This window comes from Gigantopelta aegis, chromosome 13 (assembly GCF_016097555.1).
Source record: "Gigantopelta aegis isolate Gae_Host chromosome 13, Gae_host_genome, whole genome shotgun sequence".
NCBI classification, from domain to species: domain Eukaryota; kingdom Metazoa; phylum Mollusca; class Gastropoda; order Neomphalida; family Peltospiridae; genus Gigantopelta; species Gigantopelta aegis.
This window is the reverse complement of record NC_054711.1, coordinates 24961051-24983688: the sequence shown is the minus strand read 5'-3', so window position 1 is coordinate 24983688 and position 22638 is coordinate 24961051. Positions and strand designations below refer to the sequence as shown.

General features: G+C 39.8%; 1 protein-coding gene across 1 annotated transcript in view; it reads right to left on the bottom strand.

Annotated features, from left to right (window-relative positions):
- Positions 1 to 22638, bottom strand: part of LOC121387237 (sodium bicarbonate cotransporter 3-like) — a 58929-nt gene that overhangs the window by 30956 nt on the left and 5335 nt on the right. Inside the window, exons 2-8 of the mRNA XM_041518263.1 lie at positions 8520 to 8628; positions 6875 to 7000; positions 5641 to 5782; positions 4827 to 4987; positions 4221 to 4427; positions 2940 to 3055; positions 912 to 1157 (exon numbers count right to left, since the gene is read on the bottom strand). Coding sequence (XP_041374197.1) covers positions 912 to 1157; positions 2940 to 3055; positions 4221 to 4427; positions 4827 to 4987; positions 5641 to 5782; positions 6875 to 7000; positions 8520 to 8601 — 1080 coding nt within the window. The 5' untranslated portion in view covers positions 8602 to 8628. The remainder of the gene's footprint in view (positions 1 to 911; positions 1158 to 2939; positions 3056 to 4220; positions 4428 to 4826; positions 4988 to 5640; positions 5783 to 6874; positions 7001 to 8519; positions 8629 to 22638) is intronic.

The window sequence follows — 22638 nt, the reverse complement described above, 5'->3', positions numbered from 1 at the left end:
ACCAACCTGGCATCCTCGTCCTCTGCCGCTAATAAAGCTGGTCTGACCCACGGCACTAACGACCGTCGGTAGTAGGGGTGCATAGTAGGTGGTTACAAGTGCCTCTTAATAATGCCAGAAGTAACTACTGAACACTCCCCGAAGTCAGACCAAGCCCACAGCTAAGAGCTGATGGGGAATGGCAGGTGTGGGGCACAGATAGCCACAAGAGACAAGCACCTGTCGCGGTTGGATAGACAAGGACTGGGATGTGGAGGTGGACAGCGAAAGAAGTTGAAAGAATGGAGGAGTTGCCAGATCGGGAAGAAATGAGATGGAATTGAAAGGTGAGAAAGGAAAGGGGGCAGTGGGATAAAAGAAAGAAAGAAGAAGATAATAATAATAATAAAAACAGTTCTTCTTAAAATACCCGAAAAGGAAAGCAAAAATATATTGGTTCATTTTATTGCTTATCAAGACCCCACCACCACCACCCCATAAAAAGAGAAAAACAAAACAAAACAAAACAAAAAAACTCCAAAAAACCAACAAAACCAACACACTCCCCCAAAAAATCCACCCCAAAACCCACCAAAAACAAAACAAACAAACAAAAAAAGCTTAAAACAAATATTTCCTAAACAAACATTAAAACCCCCATCCCATTTATACCCAAATACAAAACACAAAATGATCATTACCAAAACATAAAAATAAATAACGAAAAGTCGAAAATTCTCTTTGAGGATCATTACCAAAACACAAAAATCAACATTGAAGAAAAGTCGAAAATTCTATTCAAACCATCATTACCAAAAAACAAAAATTAATATTGAAGAAAAGTCCAAAATTATCTTGTAGGGATCATTACCAAAACAAAGAAAAATCAATACAGAAAAACAATTAGAAAATTATCTTCAAGGGATCATTACCTCATCCACCATGATGGTGGACATGGATCTGCCAATCTCTGTTATCTTCTGCTGACTTCCCTCGGGGCCGAAAAGCAGGAAGAGGAATCGGGTTGGAATGGGAACCTCAGTGAGATCGCCTATCGCCCTGGCCTGCGTGAGTCGAATGAAGGCGACGATCTGGTACGTGAGACCCTTCAGTTCCCCTACCATCACGTTAGCGGCTTCCGCTCCGTCTGGGATCTTTCGCATGAACTGCTGATTCAGCTATTAATTAGAAAAAAATAGCGCAAAAACTATAACATACACTATCACAATATACGAAAATCACAGAATGAGAAAAGTTAAATACTTCAACGCTTTCGTCATAATTTGTACCCAACGTTTTGACAACATTCTGCTGCCTTCAGATGATTGCACGTCTATCAACTGTCTACGTAATGTAAATATGAACGCTACATAGACATTTCATTTCAACTTATTTTCGTGCTTATATCCAATTAAGGTTCAAGCACGCTGTCCGGGCACACATCTCAGCTATCTGGGCTGTCTGTCCAGGACAGTGGGTTATTTGTTAGTTGGTTAGTGGTTAGTGAAGATGGTGTAGTGGCATTACATCTACCCACTGAGCCCTTAAGAACTCGCTCTGGGTTGTAGCCGGTACCGGGCTGCGAACCCTGTACCTACCAGCTACATAGACAGCATAATGTCCACCTTTATAAATGAATCAAAGACTGAAATTACGTAAACAGTAGGGAGAAAATGGCAATACTTTGAAGAAGGTAGCTGGATTCTTCTGGAGAACAATTTATGATGAAAGCGATAACGTGTATAACATATCAATTGCAAAATAGATAAATGGATGGGTTTGAATGGACCTCTATCCTGGACCCCCGGTTGGCAAGAAAACACAAGAGGTTGGACCCGTCGTGACCGCGTGTGAACCTTAATTGGATATATGCAGGGTGATTAGAAGATTTTCAGTCCAGTATTGAATGAATAGATTAATGGAGGGAGGGAAGGACAGGCGGAATGGGATGGATGGATGCAAGAAGCGAAGGTGGTATGAATGAATGAATGAATGAATGAATGAATCAATGAATGAATGAATGAATGAATGAATCAATGAATGAATCAATCAATCAATCAATGAATTAATTAATTAACGGATGGATAGATCGATCGATGAATGAATAAATGGATGGATGAATGGAAAGGTAAGTGGATGGATCGGTAGATCGATGGATGGAAGTTATTATTTGATGTGTGCTTGTTGGTAGAAGGTTTTCAATAGATGGGTGGGTGAATGAATGGGCGTATGGTTGGGTAAGTGACTGAGTGGAGCGAAGGTGGGTGGGTGAATGAATGGGCGTATGACTGGGTAAGCGACTGAGTGGAGCGAAGGTGGGTGGGTGAATGAATGGGCGTATGACTGGGTAAGCGACTGAGTGGAGCGAAGGTGGGTGGGTGAATGAATGGGCGTATGACTGGGTAAGCGACTGAGTGGAGCGAAGGTGGGTGGGTGAATGAATGGGCGTATGGCTGGGTAAGCGACTGAGTGGAGCGAAGGTGGGTGGGTGAATGAATGGGCGTATGGCTGGGTAAGCGACTGAGTGGAGCGAAGGTGGGTGGGTGAATGAATGGGCGTATGGCTGGGTAAGCGACTGAGTGGAGCGAAGGTGGGTGGGTGAATGAATGGGCGTATGGCTGGGTAAGCGACTGAGTGGAGAGAAGGTGGGTGGGTGAATGAATGGCGTATGGCTGGGTAAGTGACTGAGTGGAGCGAAGGTGGGTGGGTGAATGAATGGGCGTATGGCTGGGTAAGTGACTGAGTGGAGCGAAGGTGGGTGGGTGAATGAATGGGCGTATGGCTGGGTAAATGACTGAGTGGAGAGAAGGTGGGTGGGTGAATGAATGGGCGTATGGCTGGGTGAATGAACAAGTAAAGGGAGAATTCGGGCGTCTACGTGTTGGCGTAATTCTTGTGAGTTAAGTGGTTGGATGGAATTTGAATGAATCTGCGTGGATTGACAAATGGATGCCACTTACTCTGGCTGACGAGGCGGATTGGGGGAGGTCTCCATTCATTACCCCCTCGAAATTGGGTTGACTCTGGTTCGCTCGCATCATACTTCCGTTTCGTTTCAGCTGATTCGAACTAGGGTCTGAAACACACAACATGCACCTTTAAAACAAAGACACACGGCAATCAGTTTTATCAGACTCTCTTCCTCGGGTCTTAATGGATTTCTCTTAGGGTATTTTTTATTGTCGTCTTTGGATATTATTTGACTGTGAGTAGTATCGGGCCCTAATCGTGCCGGCGAAATTAGCGGGTTTTTTCGCCGGAAGTCGGTTCAAGTCGCCGAGTTATAAGCAGTTGTGAGAAGTCGAAGTCACCGTAATATTCTGGACCTATTCAGATTTCAAAAACGAAATCACACAACAGACGTCAAAACGCCGGTTTGTTCATTGTCATAGTATGTGACTAGATTAAAGTGTAAATGAAATAGGACAGAACGACATCTAAGGACTCTAAATAATTAAAGTTGATCCGTGGTCTTGTGGATAAGCTGCTGGACAATCAAGCTGACGACAGTGGTTCAAATCCCGTCAAAGCTGGCTCACACATTCATTCAATCTTTCTCATCTATCACCCTCTGCCTATCATTCTCATTATCTTAATATAAAAAAACTTTCCAATTTCTCCCACGATTTCGATCTGTTTCGACCCTTTCTGTCAATTTCCTCCGACTCTGTCTTCTGAGCTGTCCACACCATCGCCTACCTGTCTCAACTTCCTCCACGGGTGCAGTCTCTATGTATATCCCTGAACCCATCTGGCATCCTCGTCCTCTGCCGCTAATAAAGCTGGTCTGACCCACGGCACTAACTAACGACCGCCGGTAGTAGGGGTGCATAGCAGGTGGTTATAAGTGCCTCTTAACAATGCCAGAAGTAACTACTGAACACTCCCCGAAGTGGTCAGACTAAGCCCACAGCTAAAAGGTGATGGGGAACAGGTGTGTGGCACAGATAGCCACAAGAGACAAGCACCTGTCGCGGTTGGAGAGACAAGGACTGGGATGTGGAGGTGGACAGCGAAAGAAGTTGAAAGATAGGAGGAGTTGCCAGACCAGGAAAGAAATGAGATGGAATTCAAAGGAGAGAAAGGAAAGGGGGCACTGGGATAAAAAAAAAAAAAAAAAAAAAAAAAAAAAAAAAAAAAAATTAAAGCTGCAATTGTATCTTCAGATTTGATATCATCGATTCAAAAAACCAACTGTGGGTGGTTGGTTGATTTCATCAACTATGGGTCGTGTACTGTACCTCTGTTTCGAATGGAAAACTTTTGGCCGAACTCTGAGAATGTCCTCTTCATGGAGACGCGCTTCAAGTCTGCGTGGTCGGGCGTGGACATGCGCCGTCGCTTGCTCGAGTGCTGGAACACGTGACCGGCGAGGATCGCCTGTTTGACAGTGTCTCGCAGACTCTCCTCCATCTGTTTATTGTTTATCAAGTTGTCCAGCAGCAAGTCTAGGTAAAAGAGTTTCAAAGGTTGCACTATACCAAATAACATTCTACAGACGGAAATGTTAACACATATGGTCCAAAGCACTATATGAATATATAATAAACAAGACATTTTATTTTCTAAGACAATTTTAACAAAAGCTCAAAATTAAGATTCAGTAGATTCAACTAGATGAACAGTGATAGTGACTACTGTGTAATGTATTGTAACTGGTTATAATTCATGAAAAACAAAACTTATAATGTGTTTAGAAACTTGTTTAATTTGGTGATTGTTCTTTATTTTATGTTTTGTTCGTCTTCATTTACAAATACATAGGCTTTCTTTTACTTGTATTCTTGTTTTAATAGATAAAGCTATCTACAATATTAAAACTAAAACTGTGGTCTGAGATCATCTACCTGCTATTTGCGTCATGTTGTAGGCATCCATTTCCAAGATGATGCAACCGGAAACAAGACTCCCGCGCAGTTCAAACAAGGAGTGGAGTGAGAGCGAGGCTACGTGAGGCTTGGACCACCTCTCACCCCCCTGCTCTACATCCTCCTCATATTTCACCCACCTGAAACCACAGAAAACCATAACTAAATGCAATGCAAAGCAAAGCAATGCAAAGCAATGGAGTATAATGCAATATAATGCAAAATAATGTAATACATTACAATGCAATTGAAAGCATTGCAAAGCAATGCAGAGCAATGCAGTGCAATGCAGTGCAATGTAAAGCAAGCAAAGCACTGCAATGCATTGCAAAGCAATGCGATACAAAACAATGCAATTTAAAGCAATGCAATGCAATGCAATGCAGTGTAATGTAATGCAATGTCAATGCAATGTAAATGCGATGTAATGCAATGTAAATGCAATGTAAATTCCATGTAAACGCAATGTAAATGCAATATAATGCAGTGTAGTGCAGTGCAGAGAACAATAACACAAAATGTTTGCAGTTTTTGCGTTTCCTCTTCATTGAAAAAGAACTACGTTAACAAGAACAAATTTTGCTCTTGTTCAAATAATATTTTTAAAATTCCTTTCTATTTGTACAAAAAAATCTTCTCTTTTTTCTCCAGTTTTTTTCAAAAGCTCTAAACAAATTCTAGGGTTCAGTGAGACGCCCATTTTTGACGAGTTGGTCTATGTGCCCTTTTCCCATTAGTGCCCCCTCCGTTAAATATTCCCTGGATCCGCCCCTAAAAGCCGCCACTGGATTACCTGGCCATCTCCCTCCACTGCATGTCGGTGTCGATCTTAAAGAGGTAGTCCATCTGGCAGAAAACGTCGTGTGTCTCGTGGCTGTCGTCGTCCTCAGTCTGACTCAGCAACATATGGATCTGCTCGCTCGGCGTCAACGACGCTGAACAAATATGACGAAATAATATGAGACGAAAATAATAATATAAATATGATGAAATAATATAAATATGACGAAATAATATAACGAAATACTATAAATATAATGAAATAATATGACGAAATAATATAAATATGACGAAATAATATGACGAAATAATATAAATATAACGAAATAATATAAATATGACGACATAATATGATGAAATAATATGATGAAATAATATGACAAAATAATATAAATATGAAGAAATAATATAAATATGACGAAATAATATAGAAAAATATTCTAATAATGATCAAATATATATTTATATTGTACTAGAGGATACGCGAACCTACACTCAATAGTAGACACTACAACGACGTTTTTCATTATAATATATTAAGACAAAAAAAGTTTAGCAATTTGGTAACTGTGTTTAAATAATAATAATAATAATAATAATAATAATAATAATAATAATAAATCGTGACTTTCAAAGTATAACCAGGCACTGAATTTAATTGATGCATCATTTGTCAGGATACGTAACAGGAGATTTTCAATACAAATTTAAAGGTGTAACTGTCACGTCAATGAATGTATCTTGGGTGTCCATAATGACATTCTAACCCCACACAACAGCAGATAATAATGATGCTAGGTTGTGTAAAGGAGGAATTCAAACAAAAGAAGAGTTAAACTTTGTTGGCGGTGACTTTCAACTACAAGACACAAAAATACAATAATAATAATAATAATAATCTAGAGAATGATTACTAGCCTAGTTTTGTTTAACGACACCAATAGAGCACATTGATTAATCAATCATCGGCTATTGGATGTCAAACATACGATAATCAGAGGAAACCTGCTACATTTTTCATAATGCAGCAAGGGATCTTTTATATGCACTTTCCCACAGACAGGAAAGCACATACCACGGCCTTTGACCAGTTGTGATGCACTGGTTGGAACAAAAAAAAAAAAAAAAAACCTACCAGTTGAATGGACCCACTGAGGTGGTTCGATCCTGCGACGCAAACACCTCAAGGTTGCACTCAACCGACTGAGCTAAATCCCACGAAAACAAAAGAAGATGGCGTCGCTCACCTGCTGCTGATATTGCTTCCTGTGTGGGTTTCTCCCTCTTGTGTGACGACGACCCCCGCCTAGGCCGCCGTGGACGGTGTGGAAGCCGTAACCCAATGTACATAGCTTCATGGCGGTGACTTTCAGCTACAAGACACAAACATAATAACAATAATAATAATCTAGAGAATGATTACTAGCCTAATTACTAATAGCAACATAACACTTCAAATGGTGCTTTACGACTGGAATATCAGTAGTCTGAGTATTCTAACGGTAAGAGAGCTAGACGGACTTTTGGACAGTTATAAACGCTCTCTAACCGCTAGAGACCTATATAAATTCTGCGCAATCTTTGAACCGTCAGAGATGAATCTATATAAATTCTGCGCAATCGCTGCCTATCAAACGGTTGTAAAAGATTTCCGCTCTAATACAAGAACAATCCTATGTTTGACGTTAAATATCTTTACATCGATAATTTTCGAGCTCCCTGATAAAAATAATTTCAAATATTAATCACTAATACACACACAGCATGAAGAAACCCGACAGCACCAACTTCGAACATTTTTGTACAAAATATTATATATAAACAAAAACGTTTCTTAACAAAATACCATGAAATTGTATAGATTAAATCTCATTTTTTAATATATGGGAGAAGACAGCAAAGATATGGATCTCATTTTAATATATGGGAGAAGACAGCAAAGATATGCAGTTTCACCTGAATTGTTATAGAGATTAAAGGCAGAACTGTGCGTGAAAGTGCTTTAAGTTAGATGTTCCATCAGTTGCCCTTACTCCAATATTACAAAAATGAGATTCAACCTGTGAAAGTTTATGGTAATTTGTGAAGAAACATTTTTCTCAAAATGTTACGCCTGTGGTATGGTTTAAAAACTGATTTGTTGTAGAGTAAAACGCAAATTCTATTTGTCCGTAATATACGTATGCGTATATCTATAATACATCGAGTGATTGAATACGCAGATGCATACACATACGCATATAAGTCTACGTAATCTATAATGCATGGAGTGATCGGATACGCAGATGCATACACATACGCGTATAAGTCTACGTAATCTATAATGCATGGAGTGATCGGATACGCAGATGCATACACATACGCGTATAAGTCTACGTAATCTATAATGCATGGAGTGATAGGATACGCAGATGCATACACATACGCGTATAAGTCTACGTAATCTATAATGCATGGAGTGATCGGATACGCAGATGCATACACATACACATACGCGTACAGAAAGGCATTTAAATAGAATCTACTCAACCTATTTGCATAGAAAGTGATTATTACGCACTACGCATTACGTATACACGTCCGGATTACGGACAAACGGAAATTGCGCCTTATGCTAGGCTAATACTACCAACTGCCAGCAGAAGGTTGGCCAACTTTCTTCTGTCACGACTTCTACGACTGTCCAGTTGCTAGTCTGAGCGCTCTTACAACTCGATTCTCGTCGTATATCCCATAAAGTTGTTAATCTTAGCGCATCCGTCGTATGTCGGAAGGAAGGGGAAGTTATAACGCAACTGTCGAGTTGACCAACTTTCTGCTGGCAGTTGTCAGTCTGAACATAGCATTACATGCAAATTCATCGGTTCCCTTTTGACTATAAGTTTGACCTACCATTCATATCGACGTCTGCGCTGATCTGCCGGGTGACACCCTGGTCCCGGATGGGAAATCCGTTATCTGCGGTGGAATCCATGAGTCAGCGATTCTGTAATCCGTATTACTGGAAAAAACAAAACAACACATAACAGTTTGGACTTGTTAACTGGAAAAGAAATGAAAGTATCAGTTTTTTAAAAACCAATGACCCTGGTTTCAGGGATACGCACCATTTGTGGTTGGCATAAAATAAATTTGAGGGCGGAACGTAGCTCAGTGGCAAAGCACTCGCATGATGCGCGGTCGGTCTGGGTTCGATCCCCGTCGTTGGACCCCATTGGGCTATTTCTTGTTCCAGCCAGTGCATGACGACGGGCATACCAAAGGCCATGGTATGTTTTATCCTGTCTGGGATAATGCACATAAAATATCCCTTGCTACTGATGGAAGACTATGTCAAAATGACCAAAAGTGCTCTAGTGTGTCGTTAAACAAAACAAACTGAGAAAATGAATTTTGAACTATATTCAACAAATTTAATTAGGATCAGTAGATATTTTTGGGACTGTTTCTTTATACAATGTACAAAATGCATTTGGGTTTGGCTCTACTGAACCTTAAGTGTGTTGAGAATACTACAAACACCAGCTGGGCCCGTGTTTATAAAACTTAAAGTCTAGACTTTAATAAAGTTCAGACTTTAACGTAATGCTATTTGAATGGCGTTGCCATGGCGTTAAAGTCTGAACTTTATTAAAGTCTAGACTTTAAGGTTTATAAGCACGGGGCCAGATGGGACCAATTTCACTAAACATCGTAAGTTTACGTCTGCTGCTAGCAGTTATACTGGACATACGTTTACATGTGTTTGGCATCTATTCCACACAGAAAATTACATCATTACGGAAGATGGAGCATTTCAATGACAAAAGTGAACGAAATATGTGTACTTCAAACTATATTTGTTGTACTGTGATAGTAATAAGAATTGTGTTTTAGTCGTATATTTACGTTTACGTGCAAAATTAGGCTTACAGTGTTTTGTGAACCTGGGTCCAGAACGACAAGGAAACATGTTGGATTTGCACACATTTGTTAGAAAACAAATTATAAGTAGAGTGCAAGTTAAAGGAACATTCCTGAGTTTGCTACAATTTTAAAGATGTTATCGACTAACAGAGACTTTTTAACCATTGTAATTACATATCAAATATATTTTTCTGCATAAAATATTAATGGCTGTATATTAAACGTGTTTCTGATCGTTCTAATATTTGTACTAGGTTAAATTTTATTTTATTTCCAAAATATAGTTTTTTCGAACGTACGAAATTATTTGAAGACGAAATCCAGTTTGGGCTTCTTACAAATATTAAGACGACCAGAAATACATTGAATGTACAGACACTGATATTCTAAAGAAGAAAATATATTTAATATGTAAGTTTAATCGTAGAAATATCTTATTAGTCGGAAACATCTTACAATGCAACAAACTCAGGAATGTCCCTTTAATGGTACGATCAGGCTACCAACTTTCTCCACTCGCGACTTCTACGACAATCCTGGGGGTGAGACGTAGCCCAGTGGTAAAGCGGTCGCTTGATGCGCGATCGGTGTGGGATCGATCCCCGTCGGTGGGCCCATTGGGCTATTTCTCTCTCCAGCCAGTACATCACGACTGGTGTATCAAAGGCCGTGGTATGTACTATCCCGTCTGTGGGATGGTGCATATAAAAGATCCCCTGCTGTTAATCGAAAAGAGTAGCCCATGAAGTGGCGACAGCGGGTTTCCTCTCTCATTATCTGTGTGGATCTTAACCATATGTCTGACGCCATATAACCCGTAAATAAAATGTGTTGAGTGTGTCGTTAAATAAAAACAATTCTTTCTTTCATTGGACGTTTAGGTGAAGACCTAGGTTGAGCAGGGTCGAACGACAAACAAATAAATTATTTAATAAACTCGGCGCTTGCAGCTATCTTAATAAAACAAGACGTAGTGTATTGCACTATCAGCCACGGGGTGTCACGGCTTTATGCCATTACGACTACTCTGACAGTGATCCCAGATTCAGTGCGTCAGCACCGAATGACGTCAAGCTATGGAACGCCGAATCTGTCAAAACTTGGATTCTGTTAAGACGCCAAAACGACGTTTCACGCGTCTGTCAGGTGAGACCCGGATGTCAAATGCAACACACGGGGTAATCCCGTCTTCTCGGTTAATTGTTGTGTCACTCACCTCGTAATAGAAACAGATATGATTCATTTCACTTCTCCTGGCATCCGTGGTCTAGTGGTTAAGTCATCGGATGTACGGCTGGTAGGTATTGGGTTCTTATCCCGGTGTGGTAGGGCCTACCCACCCAGAATGAGTTTTAACGGATAAATTCCACTACACTGACCCTATACCCTGTTTGGCCCTGTCTCTTTCTTTCTTTCTTTTCTTTCTTTCTTTCTTTCTTTCTTTCACATTGTCCAAACGCGGATGCAGGATTTCTGAAAGGGTGGGGGGTCCAAATGTGATGACTGATCTCTCCTTTCACACAAAACAGTTAATATAATGACGTATCCCCTTAAAGTTTATGGTCGGTTATCAAAAAGGGGGGTCCGAACCCCTAGACCCCCCCAACCCTATGGATCCGCTACTGTTGTCCCCAAAATCTCTCGCTCGTCCTGTCTCTAATGTAAGGCAGTCGTCTGACGTGCGGGCGATCTAGGATCGATCCCCATCGGTAGCCCAGTGGTCTATTTCTCTTTGCAGCCAATGCACCACGACTGATATATCAAAGGTCATCGTACTTATAGGCGTACGGGCTCCCATTTTTGTAAGGATGGGTGGGAGAGGGCCCGAAAATTTAACGAAAATGCCCGAATCTGTGTAACAGCATATATTCGTATTCGCAAAACTGTCAAACAGCTTAAATATGCTTGCAAACGAATCACTGTGCATGGATCACAATCAATATTGTGGATAGAATAATTGAACTATATGGTGAAAAGGGTTCAGGCCATCTCAGTTTGCTTGAATTTCTCTACTATTTTTGCCAGAATTTGATGATTTGCTCGAGCTCTGGGCAGTTGCTCTCGCTCTCTCTCTCTCTCTCTCTCTCTCTCTCTCTCTCTCTCTCTCTCTCTCTCTCTCTCTCTCTATCTCCTGTTTTTCTCTCCGCTCGTTTTTGCATCTCACTCTCTCTCTGTCTCTCTGTCTCTCTGTCTCTCTCTCTCTCTCTCTCTCTCCATCTCTTTATCTCCTGTTTTTCTCTCCGCTCATTTTTGCATCTCTCTCTCTCTCTCTCTCTCTCTCTCTCTCTCTCTCTCTCTCTCTCTCTCTCTCTCTGTCTCTCTCTCCATCTCCTGTTTTTCTCTCCACTCGTTTTTGCATATCTCTATCTCTCTCTATGTTTGTCTTTACCTATCTCTCTTTCTTTGAGCTTCTTTAGCAAAAACCCAATTTTAAAAAACCCAGAAAAAACATCACAGAAACAATAAATTCCGAATAAGCCTAAATATAGTGCATAATTAATTCCACAGAGATAAAACTAAAGTGACCCCTCGCCGGATACGCCGGACGGAGTTGAGAAAACTAGGATCACTTGTCAAGATGGTAGTATTTTTGGAAGGCTGGCGCCCAGGGCAATGACATTGCATCAGATTGCGACTAATTCGCCATTAATAATTGTATCTTCCTTGAATAATAAATGTCACGTGAGAAACCCGTGATAGAAATGTTCTTCCTACATAGGAAATCATCATGTCACCTGACTGCTAGACTGGTTCACTTCACGGCGTAATTTTCTGACTCACAGAGGTGTTATGTACTCCGAGATCTCATTTTTACGACTTGCGACTTCACTTGCGATTGGGTTTGCGATCTGGTGTCGCATTCTAATTGTTCGTGATCACTCACAATTCAAAATAAGTGTATAGATATTTAGCGTTTTTATTTTGTTATTTTGTTATTATTATTATTTATTTTCTTTTTTTTACTATAGGCCCTATCCAATACATTTTATCGCATATCAAATCTCAACGGTGAAAACAAAACATGATCGAATTCAAGCTCCTATTTCTGAACAAGAAAGAATCCAAAAAATGTTTTGACAAGGGGCATGACACTACGGTTTTTTGTGTTTTTTTAATCTAACATGTATCTCGTAAGTAGGAGGAGAGCCACTCCCCAGAGCCATATATCATCTTTCCTATTTCGTATATAAGAGAACTGCCATTGTCCAGGACGATACGCGCGACGCATATATATATATATATTATATAATTTTACGTTTCGGGCATTACCGGAACATTCGCCAGTTGCCCCATTTATTTTTAATATCCTACCTATTTACAATTAACCAGGTTCTCCTTAAATGTTGAATGTTACAAATATATGTACATTAAAAGTGTTTGTGCTTGTATCATGATAAGATATATTTACTGCATGCTTGCGTTCTAATTATGCAAAACATTTGGATAAAAAAAATAGGCCTGGACCTCCCGGCTTGTAGCTTTAGAGGCCAGGCCCGCAATCCAGGTTAGAATGTTTTAACTAATCAATTTTAAACAACATACACTAAAGTTTTAAAAAGAAAACAAGAACACAAGCATGCGACGCTATATAACTGTAATTAAAATAAGTTACGCGCGTCATTAAATAAAACACTTCGTCCTTCATTCATTGACTGAGAGGTGGGCCATTCTCCATACTGATTTGACGTATCTGATGCAGCACATCTCATCCAATCAAAACCAGTATTTCCTTCTTTCCTTCCCCAACGCATCCCAATGTATCCCAATGATTTACCTAAGTGGCTTGAAAAGTTGTATAAAATATACATGTATTCAGGTTAAGTGGTTAATTTCCATTTTAAATTGCTGTGATTGATGGAAGCGATTTACAGGTCATTATGCATCGGAAATGTTTACATTTTAAAATGTTTCTTCTACGTCTTCTACTTCTTCAACTACTACTTCTTCCACTACTACTACTACTAACAATACTACTACTACTACTACTACTACTACTACTACTACTACTACTGCTACTACAACTGCTACTGATACTACTACTACTACTACTGCTACTACAACTGCTACTGCTACTGCTGCTGCTACTACTACTACTACTACTGCTGCTGCTGCTGCTGCTACTGCTACTACAACTGCTACTGATACTACTACTACTACTACTACTACTACTACTACTACTACTACTACTGCTACTACAACTGCTACTGATACTACTGCTACTACTACTACTACTACTACTACTACTACTACTACTACTACTGCTACTACAACTGCTACTGATACTACTACTACTACTACTGCTACTACAACTGCTACTGCTACTGCTACTGCTGCTGCTGCTACTACTACTACTGCTGCTGCTGCTGCTGCTGCTACTGCTACTACTATCGCTGCTGCTGCTGTTACTACTGCTACAGCAACAACCATCATCACCACCACATACACTTTTGCATTTTATTCTTATCCTTATTTGTTTTCTATCTTTGTCTCACGTTCCTACTCTTTCTTCTTCGTTCTATCTTTTACTTATTTCCATCCTTTTACTTATATTGGTCTTTGTCTCTCGCTACTTCCACTTTATATTTTCATCTTTTTACTCATTTCTCGTCTTTATCTCTGGCTATTTCTACTTTATCTCTCCATATTTTTACTAATTCCTCGTCATTGTCTCTTACTATTTCCACATGTACTTTGACTTTTTTCTCACCTTCTTTTGATACCACTTCTATTTCTTGCCACTAATTCTACGTTTAGTTCTTGTCATCTTTTAGTTATGTCACATTGGCTGCTTACTTTTATTTTTATCTCTTAGAATCTGTTAATACTTCTTCCTTCCATGTCATCGCAGATACATAATTCCAATAAGTTCTGTTCTGTGCTAGTTTTGATTCAGTAAACTAGTTTTGGAGTGGCAGTCCTCTTTGTGGAGTGTAAGAGGGACATAATCTCCAGTAAAGGATGTCCTTGGGAGTGGTTGTCCTCTTATGGACGACGCACTAGATATAGAAAAGAAATGTTTTATTTAACGACGCACTCAACACATTTTATTTACGGTTATATGGCGTCAGACATATGGTTAAGGACCACACAGATTTTGAGAGGAAATCCGCTGTCACCATTACATGGGCTACTCTTCCAATTGGCAGCAAGGGATCTTTTATTTGCGCTTCCCACAGGCAGGATAGCACAAACCAAGGCCTTTGTTGAACCAGTTATGGATCACTGGTCGGTGCAAGTGGTTTACACCTACCCATTGAGCCTTTCGGAGCACTCACTCAGGGTTTGGAGTCGGTATCTGGATTAAAAATCCCATGCCTCGACTGGGATCCGAACCCAGTACCTACCAGCCTGTAGACCGATAGCCTGCCACGACGCCACCGAAGCCGGTCACACTAGATATAGATTCATCTGTATTGTGCAGAAATACGGCTTTATTAGTAACGGGCGAGATTTGGCTCAGTCGGCTGAGTGCTTGCTTGAGGTGCTTGCGTTGCAGGATCGAACCACCTCGGTGGATCCATTCAAATGATTTTGTTTTCTCTCGTTCCAACCAGTGCACCACAACTAGTCAAAGGCCGTGGTATGTGCTTTCCTGTCTGTGGAAAATTGTACATAAAAGAAAAAAATGTAGCGGGTTTCCTTTGATGACTACGTGTCAGAGTTACCAAATGTTTGACATTCAATAGCCTATGATTAATTAATCAATGTGCTCTGTTGGTGTCGTTAAACAAAAACTTTAACTTTTAAGTTCCAGAATTCTCGACTGAGATACGATGGGCTATCGTGTCGATAATGTTGATAAAGGGAACACACAGTTCTTGCTCTTCCTTTCGCCTACTTCTACTAGGTGAATACCACCAAATTAAATACAATAGTAACAGTTGGTCAGTTAACTATATACTACAACCGCTCACCCGTAAAGTAAATAAGAAAGAATGGGGGTTCTCCTTCTTCTGCGTTCAAGCTATAGTTGATCATGCTTTAGATCTGGAGTCCGGTTGTGATGATAAAAACGCTGTCTCTGTCAAGTCTTCTTTGGAACCCCAAAGCTTGACAGCCAGTGTTCTGCATGTTGACCAGTAGCACTACTCTGTCTACCCATGACTTTAAAGCTGACAGAGCCGCCAGTTCCTTGAGTGGGCCCCCTCGAGGCTGGAGGCCCGGCACTGTACCCACCTGGCTTTGGTCCATGGGGACAACACCACTACGATATGTCCATCTGTTTCATAATCATAGAGATTGGTGCATGTACAGACATTTGCTTTCGGTGTCCATGATAATGCTTATGCATAGCTTCTGTACTCTGACTTCAGTGAACTTGGTTTGAGTTTTGAGTTTACCAAACTTTGTTATCAGCATTCAAGTATTTTCATTTAAATCGGGTAAAAATTAGTCCTTCTATCCTTCTCCTAGGAGAGTTTTCTTACTAGCATTCTGAGCCTCTCCAGCCCAGTTTTGATTATGGAGTTTGCTTCTCCTACACAGTTGTCTTTCTTGACTCACGTCCTCTGTCTGTCCGGTCCACATTAGTCTAGTCTCTACCCTTTGACCAGTCCAGCTTGGGTGACCCTACCAGGAGCTGATGCTCCAGCTGGCATAACTCTCCGAGTCATTGAGACATGCAAGCTACCTCACCACGTCAATGAATGGACCATGAGATAGAGAATGTGGGTTAGGCTGCTTGTTTCGGACATGACTGACAGCGTCTCTCACTGCCCTAGCACTGCAAACAAATTGTCATCTTGATTTGGGTAGGACACAGCACATGCATGTTTCAAACACAACAGTACCTGGTGCATCGATACTAGTTAAAATTAAATGACAGGAATTTACAAGCTAGATTGGGAGGGGGGGGGGGGGGAATGGGGGGGGGGGGGGGGGGGAATCCCAACCTTTTATGTCAACAAACACTGTCACATTTATCACCGATGGCAGGTATGGTAGTATTAACTGTGACATTACAAGTTTGATGCTATTTGGTAAACTACTACCTAAAGTGATCGCTTGAGGTGCGATATGACGTAAGATCGATGGTGTTGATGCTTATGATATTAAACCTTTCATTTCTTTCCTTTCACCTGCTGGTGTTTTGAATAATTTTTTCTATCTATCATTTTACTTCTTTTTCTGTTGTACTTTACGTATAGGGGAATGTCCGAGTAGCTCTCCATTCCTGAAACAATAATGGAGACGATGCCCGCTAGGGTCGAGTCGTATTATTTTTCCGGAATGGAGAGTTACGAGGATATCCCCCTACTTAAAATACACGAATAAAAAGTAATATGTACCAAATATGTAAATATAGATTTTAAGGTTAGTGGTTCTGGAGGGATAATAAACTAGTGGGGTTGTTTTTATCCATTACTGAAAGGTTCAATGGTTTAACAGTGAAGGTGTATTTTAATTCTATTTCTACTGCTACTACTTCTACTTATAATATTTCAGTTCTTTCAGTTTTCAAACTTTTTATTATTATTATTATTATTTTACAACTTGTATTTTGTTAGTTATTATTTGACTTTTTAATTCTTAATTATTCTACTTCTTAAGGCCCAATATTAAGAGATCTCTTTTGTTAATTCCTTCTCCCTTCCTAACAACTGAAACGTTACTGTTCTCTCTCTCTCTCTCTCTCTCTCTCTCTCTCTCTCTCTCTCTCTCTCTCTCTCTCTCTCTGTGTGTATCACTCTACCTCACCTCCCTGTCTCTGGTTTCATCTCTCTCTCTCTCTCTCTCTCTCTCTCTCTCTCTCTCTCTCTTTTACTCTCTCCCTCCCCCATCCCCTCGACCCTCTCTTCTCTCTCCTCTCCCTCCCTCCCTCCCTCCCTCTCTCTCTCTCTCTCTCGCTCTCTCTCTCTCTCTCTCTCTCTCTCTCTGTCTCTCTCGCTCTCCCAGCCCCTCACTCACTCTCTATCTCTTTGTATTCAAAGTTAATCTGATACCTCTCTCTCCACCCCCCCCACCCCCTCTCTCTCTCTCTCCTCTCCGTCCCTCTCTCTACACCACCCCTCTCTCTCTCTCTCTCTCTCTCTCTCTCTCTCTCTCTCTCTCTCTCTCTCTCTCTCACTTTCACTCTCTGTATCTCTCCCCCGTCCTCTCTCCACTCATACACTTCAAATACACATACGAATATCATAGATTATACACCACATTAGACTTCTTCTAATCCTGGGTACAGACATTACAGGCCTAGTTTTTGTCCTGAACCTGGGAATCTTCATAACAATTAATTGACCACATTTTGAACAGCGATAATATATTTCAGAACCCATAACCGACAGTCCTACACGTGTAACATGAAAGGATTATACCGTCCATGAATCACGGAACTGGAATAGAATGTCACAATGTTACCTTACAAACATTACCATGTCACTCATAACCGACCGGTGACCAGTTCACATACATTTTCAGTATATGTTGAACGATATTTTCGTAAAAAGAACGAAACAAACAAAAATATAAAACAAAACTAGTCCAAGGTAACTCTATTTTTGACTTTGTTTTGATCAGATTGTGTTATTTTGTTATTTGTGACATTAGAAAACACGTTGAGGCGTCACTATGGGCGTACGGAGTGACATTTTACTGGAGGGGAGATTTGCCCTGAAATGGTTTAAGGTGGACAGATTTCCACACTATTAGCATATGTGCAGTAGCGGATCCAGAAAATCCATTGAGTGTGGGGGGGGGGGGGGGCAATGACATAAGACGGAATGCCAAGGAAACTCTGGGGGAGGTTTGGAGGGGGGATGGAAATTAATATATAATAAAATTATAATTGTCAAAATTTAGGGGGGGGGGGCGGGCCCCCTGGCACCCCCCCCCCCCCCCAAGATCCGCCTCTGATGTATAATGAAGTAACATAAATATTAGAGAAACTAGATGGATTATTAAGAAAGCACCCAACCCAACTAAAAATAAAAAAATAATAAAAAAATGATTCAACAAAATCACCGAAGAGTTGAGCGTCTATCAGAAAGAATCAAATACTAATCGTCTAATATGAGGAAATCACAAAACATTACTATGTAACAAGATGTATCAGCTGTTAGAGCATTCATCTTATTTTTATTTCTACAGCAGTGATTTAATATTTTCGAAAGCCAACATAATATTATAAAGTTATGAGTGAAACAAGACGCTTTCGTTTCACAAACTGTCGTGTATCCGAGGCTCTGATTCGTGGAATTGGCCGAGGAGTTCCGAAACAATAGATTGGCCGAGGAGTTCCGAAACAATAGATTGGCCGAGGAGTTCCGAAACAATAGATTGTATTCCTAATGGATTCGTAGGGGCAGGACGTAGCTCAGTGGTACAGCGCTCGCTTGATGCGCGGTCGGTCTGGGATCGATCCCCGTCGGTAGGCCCATTGGGTTATTTCTCGTCACAGCCAGTGCACCACGACTGGTATATCAAAGGCTGTGGTATGTGCTATCCTGTCTGTGGGATGGTGCATATAAAAGATCCCTTGCTGCTAATCGGAAAGAGTAGCCCATGAAGTGGCGACAGCGGGTTTCTTCTCTCTATATATGTGTGGTCCTTAACCATATGTCTGACGCCATATAACCGTAATTAAAATGTGTTGAGTGCGTCGTTATATAAAACATTTCTTTTTCTTTTTTTTAATGGATTCGGTTTATTATGTCTTGGGGTTTTGTCGTTTTACTATTTTTGTCTTGTTTTCTTTTTGTGATTGTTGTGGATTTTTTGGGGGTGATTTTTATTTGTCTATGCTGTATTTTGTTTTGTTTTGGGGTTTGTTGTTTTTTGTTTTGTTTTGTTTTGTTTTATTTTATGTTTGTTTATTGTTTATTGTTTTTGTTTTGTTTATTATTTTTGTTTTTATTTTAAACTCAAATATCGTCTGTTCACGTTGGAGAACCCTATAGTATTTATACCATATTTAATGCAGCGTGGATGAACCGACGATTTTGAGTGTTATAAATCAGGTGTCCCTTCCCTGAAGATGAATGAGGAAATGACGTCTGTTAGTCGAGGACATATTTCACCGCCAGTGGAATTTCTGGATTTCGTAGACTGGTCTTTGTCGGTATTACGATAATACTGAAGAAATGTGATCTCCAGAAAGGGTCAAAGAACTCGTTAAATTTCACACAGAGTGACACTGGTATAATTAAATAACAACCAGAATTATACTATATTTAATGTTTGTTGTCTTACAATAACCTTTAGTAACATATTGACTATAGTAAATATTTTAAATTATTTATCACACACCTATCTCTTTGTTTATTGGGGGGGGGGGGGTTACAGCAAAACCATACGTTATATTTCGTTTTCTCGTTACAGTTATTTGTGATAAATAATTACAAATTAATCGATTCTACAAATAACCTCTGTAGAATTAAGTTGAAAATATTTAATAAAATTGTAATGTGCTGCAAAACACTATGCATCTAAATCATTCTACTCACAATATTAGTTATAATACATGTAACAATGCGTAGTGATTTGTTTAGAACCCTATATAGCTGTTTGGTACAGAAGCAAACATTACCAAACTTTGTTATCAGCATTCTAGTATTTTCATTTAAATCGGGTAAAAATTAGTCTGATTTTAATAATGACTCATCTGTTAGGTATAAGCAGAGGCGGATCGGGCCACTACACCGACTTCCCTCTCACCAACCACTAACAACAAACCACCAACTCTCTGTCTTGGACAGACAGCCCAGATAACCGAGGTATGTACCCAGGACAGTGTACTTGAACCTTAATTGGATATAATCTCGAAAATAAGTTGAAATAACAAAACCGTATTTTTGTTTTAAAATGTCCAGATTAACGTCAAATAAATTAACATAAAATAAAATAAAATATGCATTTCTTATTTCTTATTCCCATGTGTTTGTACTATGTTAACATATTCTGTTTGTTATTGAGAATTCGCATGCACTGTAGTTTATGCGCATGCGCAAATATGTAGGTTACATGTGTGTCGGTCAAGAAGCAGTAATAATTACTATGTTTACACTCCTCCATGTCAAATGGAGCACCGTTAATAAGATTTACTGGTCGTAAGAAAAGCTGTTGTTTCTATGTAGTTTAAGTGACAGTGACTGTGTAGACATGTTTTAAGCAGTTACATATTAGTGCAATGGGGTGGGGCTGGTTAACACGAATTTATAAAAGGAATGTATTTCAGTGACACATGCTCAGTGAAAGAAAGTTTGTTTTATTTAACGACACCACTAGAGCATATTGATAAATTTATAATCATCGGCTATTGGATGTCAAAAATTTGGTAATTCTGACTCAGTTATCAGAGGAAGCCCGCTACATTTTTCCTAATAAAGCAAGAGATCTTATATATGCACTTTCCCACAGATATAAACGCATATACCACAGTCTTTGACCAGTTGCGGTGTACTGATTGGAACGAAAAAAACACCAATCAGTTGACTAGATCCACCAAGGTGGTTCGATCCGGCGACGTAAGCACCTCATGCGAGCACTCAACCGACTGACCTAAATGAGTGTTTGGCGTTATTTTAGGTGTGTGTTTATCTAGGTTGTCATCATCAACCTAACCTACAATTGCTGTTCGCCATCTTAACGCTCTGAGTATGGGCCGCCTCTAAATTGTTGTACAGTAAGTATGTTAAAACTACATGTAGTGACAAAATGTATTATGTTACACCAAGACAGCTGACAATGTCCAATGCTGGTTAAAGCACCCAACTGTAGCTGTGTTTGCTGTTTATACTACTAAAAGCTGTAAAATAATGCTACAGCTAGAAATAGATAATACTACACGAGTGGCCGTTAGATACCATTTATCTCACAACGAGTTGTTTTAAAGTGCATCTAACGATCAAAAGCGAGTTTGATACGTTTTTAAGCAACGAGTTGTCAGATAAATGGTATTTAACGAACACGAATGTAGTATTCTATTTCTTACTCATCTTCAAAAATAAATTTAAACGTCTTTTCGAACTAAAAGTTATTTACGGCCCTAGCTCTTACAATGTAACAGTGTAATCAGTTTTCGGTTAACTTATACGTCACATATTAATCGATTGTTACTGTTTTTATTTTTCTTTAGGTGGTATGGCAGTAGCGACCAGGCTCCGTATTCATAAACGTACTTAAGTCAATGTATGATACCTAAATACATACTTAAAGTACGTAAATAAGTATCATACATTGACTTAAGTACGTTTAGGAATACGGAGCCAGGTCCCGTGCTTATACAACATTTAGACTCAATCTCACACGCATACAATTTGCACGGCGTTGTCATGACATTACTGTCGGAGACTATTAGAGTCTCGAGTCTAGAATCTAAAAGTTTTATAGGTAGTACCAAACCAAATAACTTTCGGTTAGCTCAAAGTTCGAGATGCAGCGAACTTCTGATAGAGAAGTGAATAGCACAAGTCCTGTGATTGGTTATGAATGCGAGTGTGTTGGTTGTAAAAATAAGTTTCATCTGGGTAAAAAATGTATGCAATTTTATTTCATCTAGTACCACTGTGTCAAGCAGCCTTGTGCTTGAAACATGTATGGGGTACCTGTGAAAAAAACGTACTCGAATTTTGTGCGGGACTAGGGTAGTCATAGACGCTACCCGTTATCTCAGAAATGAGCAGCTTGACCCCTTTAAGGGTGAGGGATGGTAGTATTTATATCCGTGGCGTTTATGTCGATTGATACGCTGCAGGTAGAAGCTTTAGCTATACATGTTACTATTTGATTTGATAGTGTACACCCTTATAAGATCCAGGCCTGGTCAACACCTAGAAGCAGCCAGTGGTATGACTTTAAATTGCTATCACTCGTATGTGTGTTATTAATAAGTGTTATGAAAATAACCTATCAACGAATGATGTTCTCACCAACGGGTGTGTAAGAATAGGGCTTTATTTCGGCCCTAGCTAAATCGTGACTTTCTGGCCAGTTAGACAACAGTTGCACAATACCACACGAAACGTGTTGCCAGCCTATTTGGGTCAAATGTTAAGTATTTGGTTTAACGGCGTTTATTAAGATAATACTTCTCACATACAAATGACCATTACATCAATCATACACCGCGTCCCTTTGTCCTGTTACGCTTCACTATACGCCATTTTGTCAG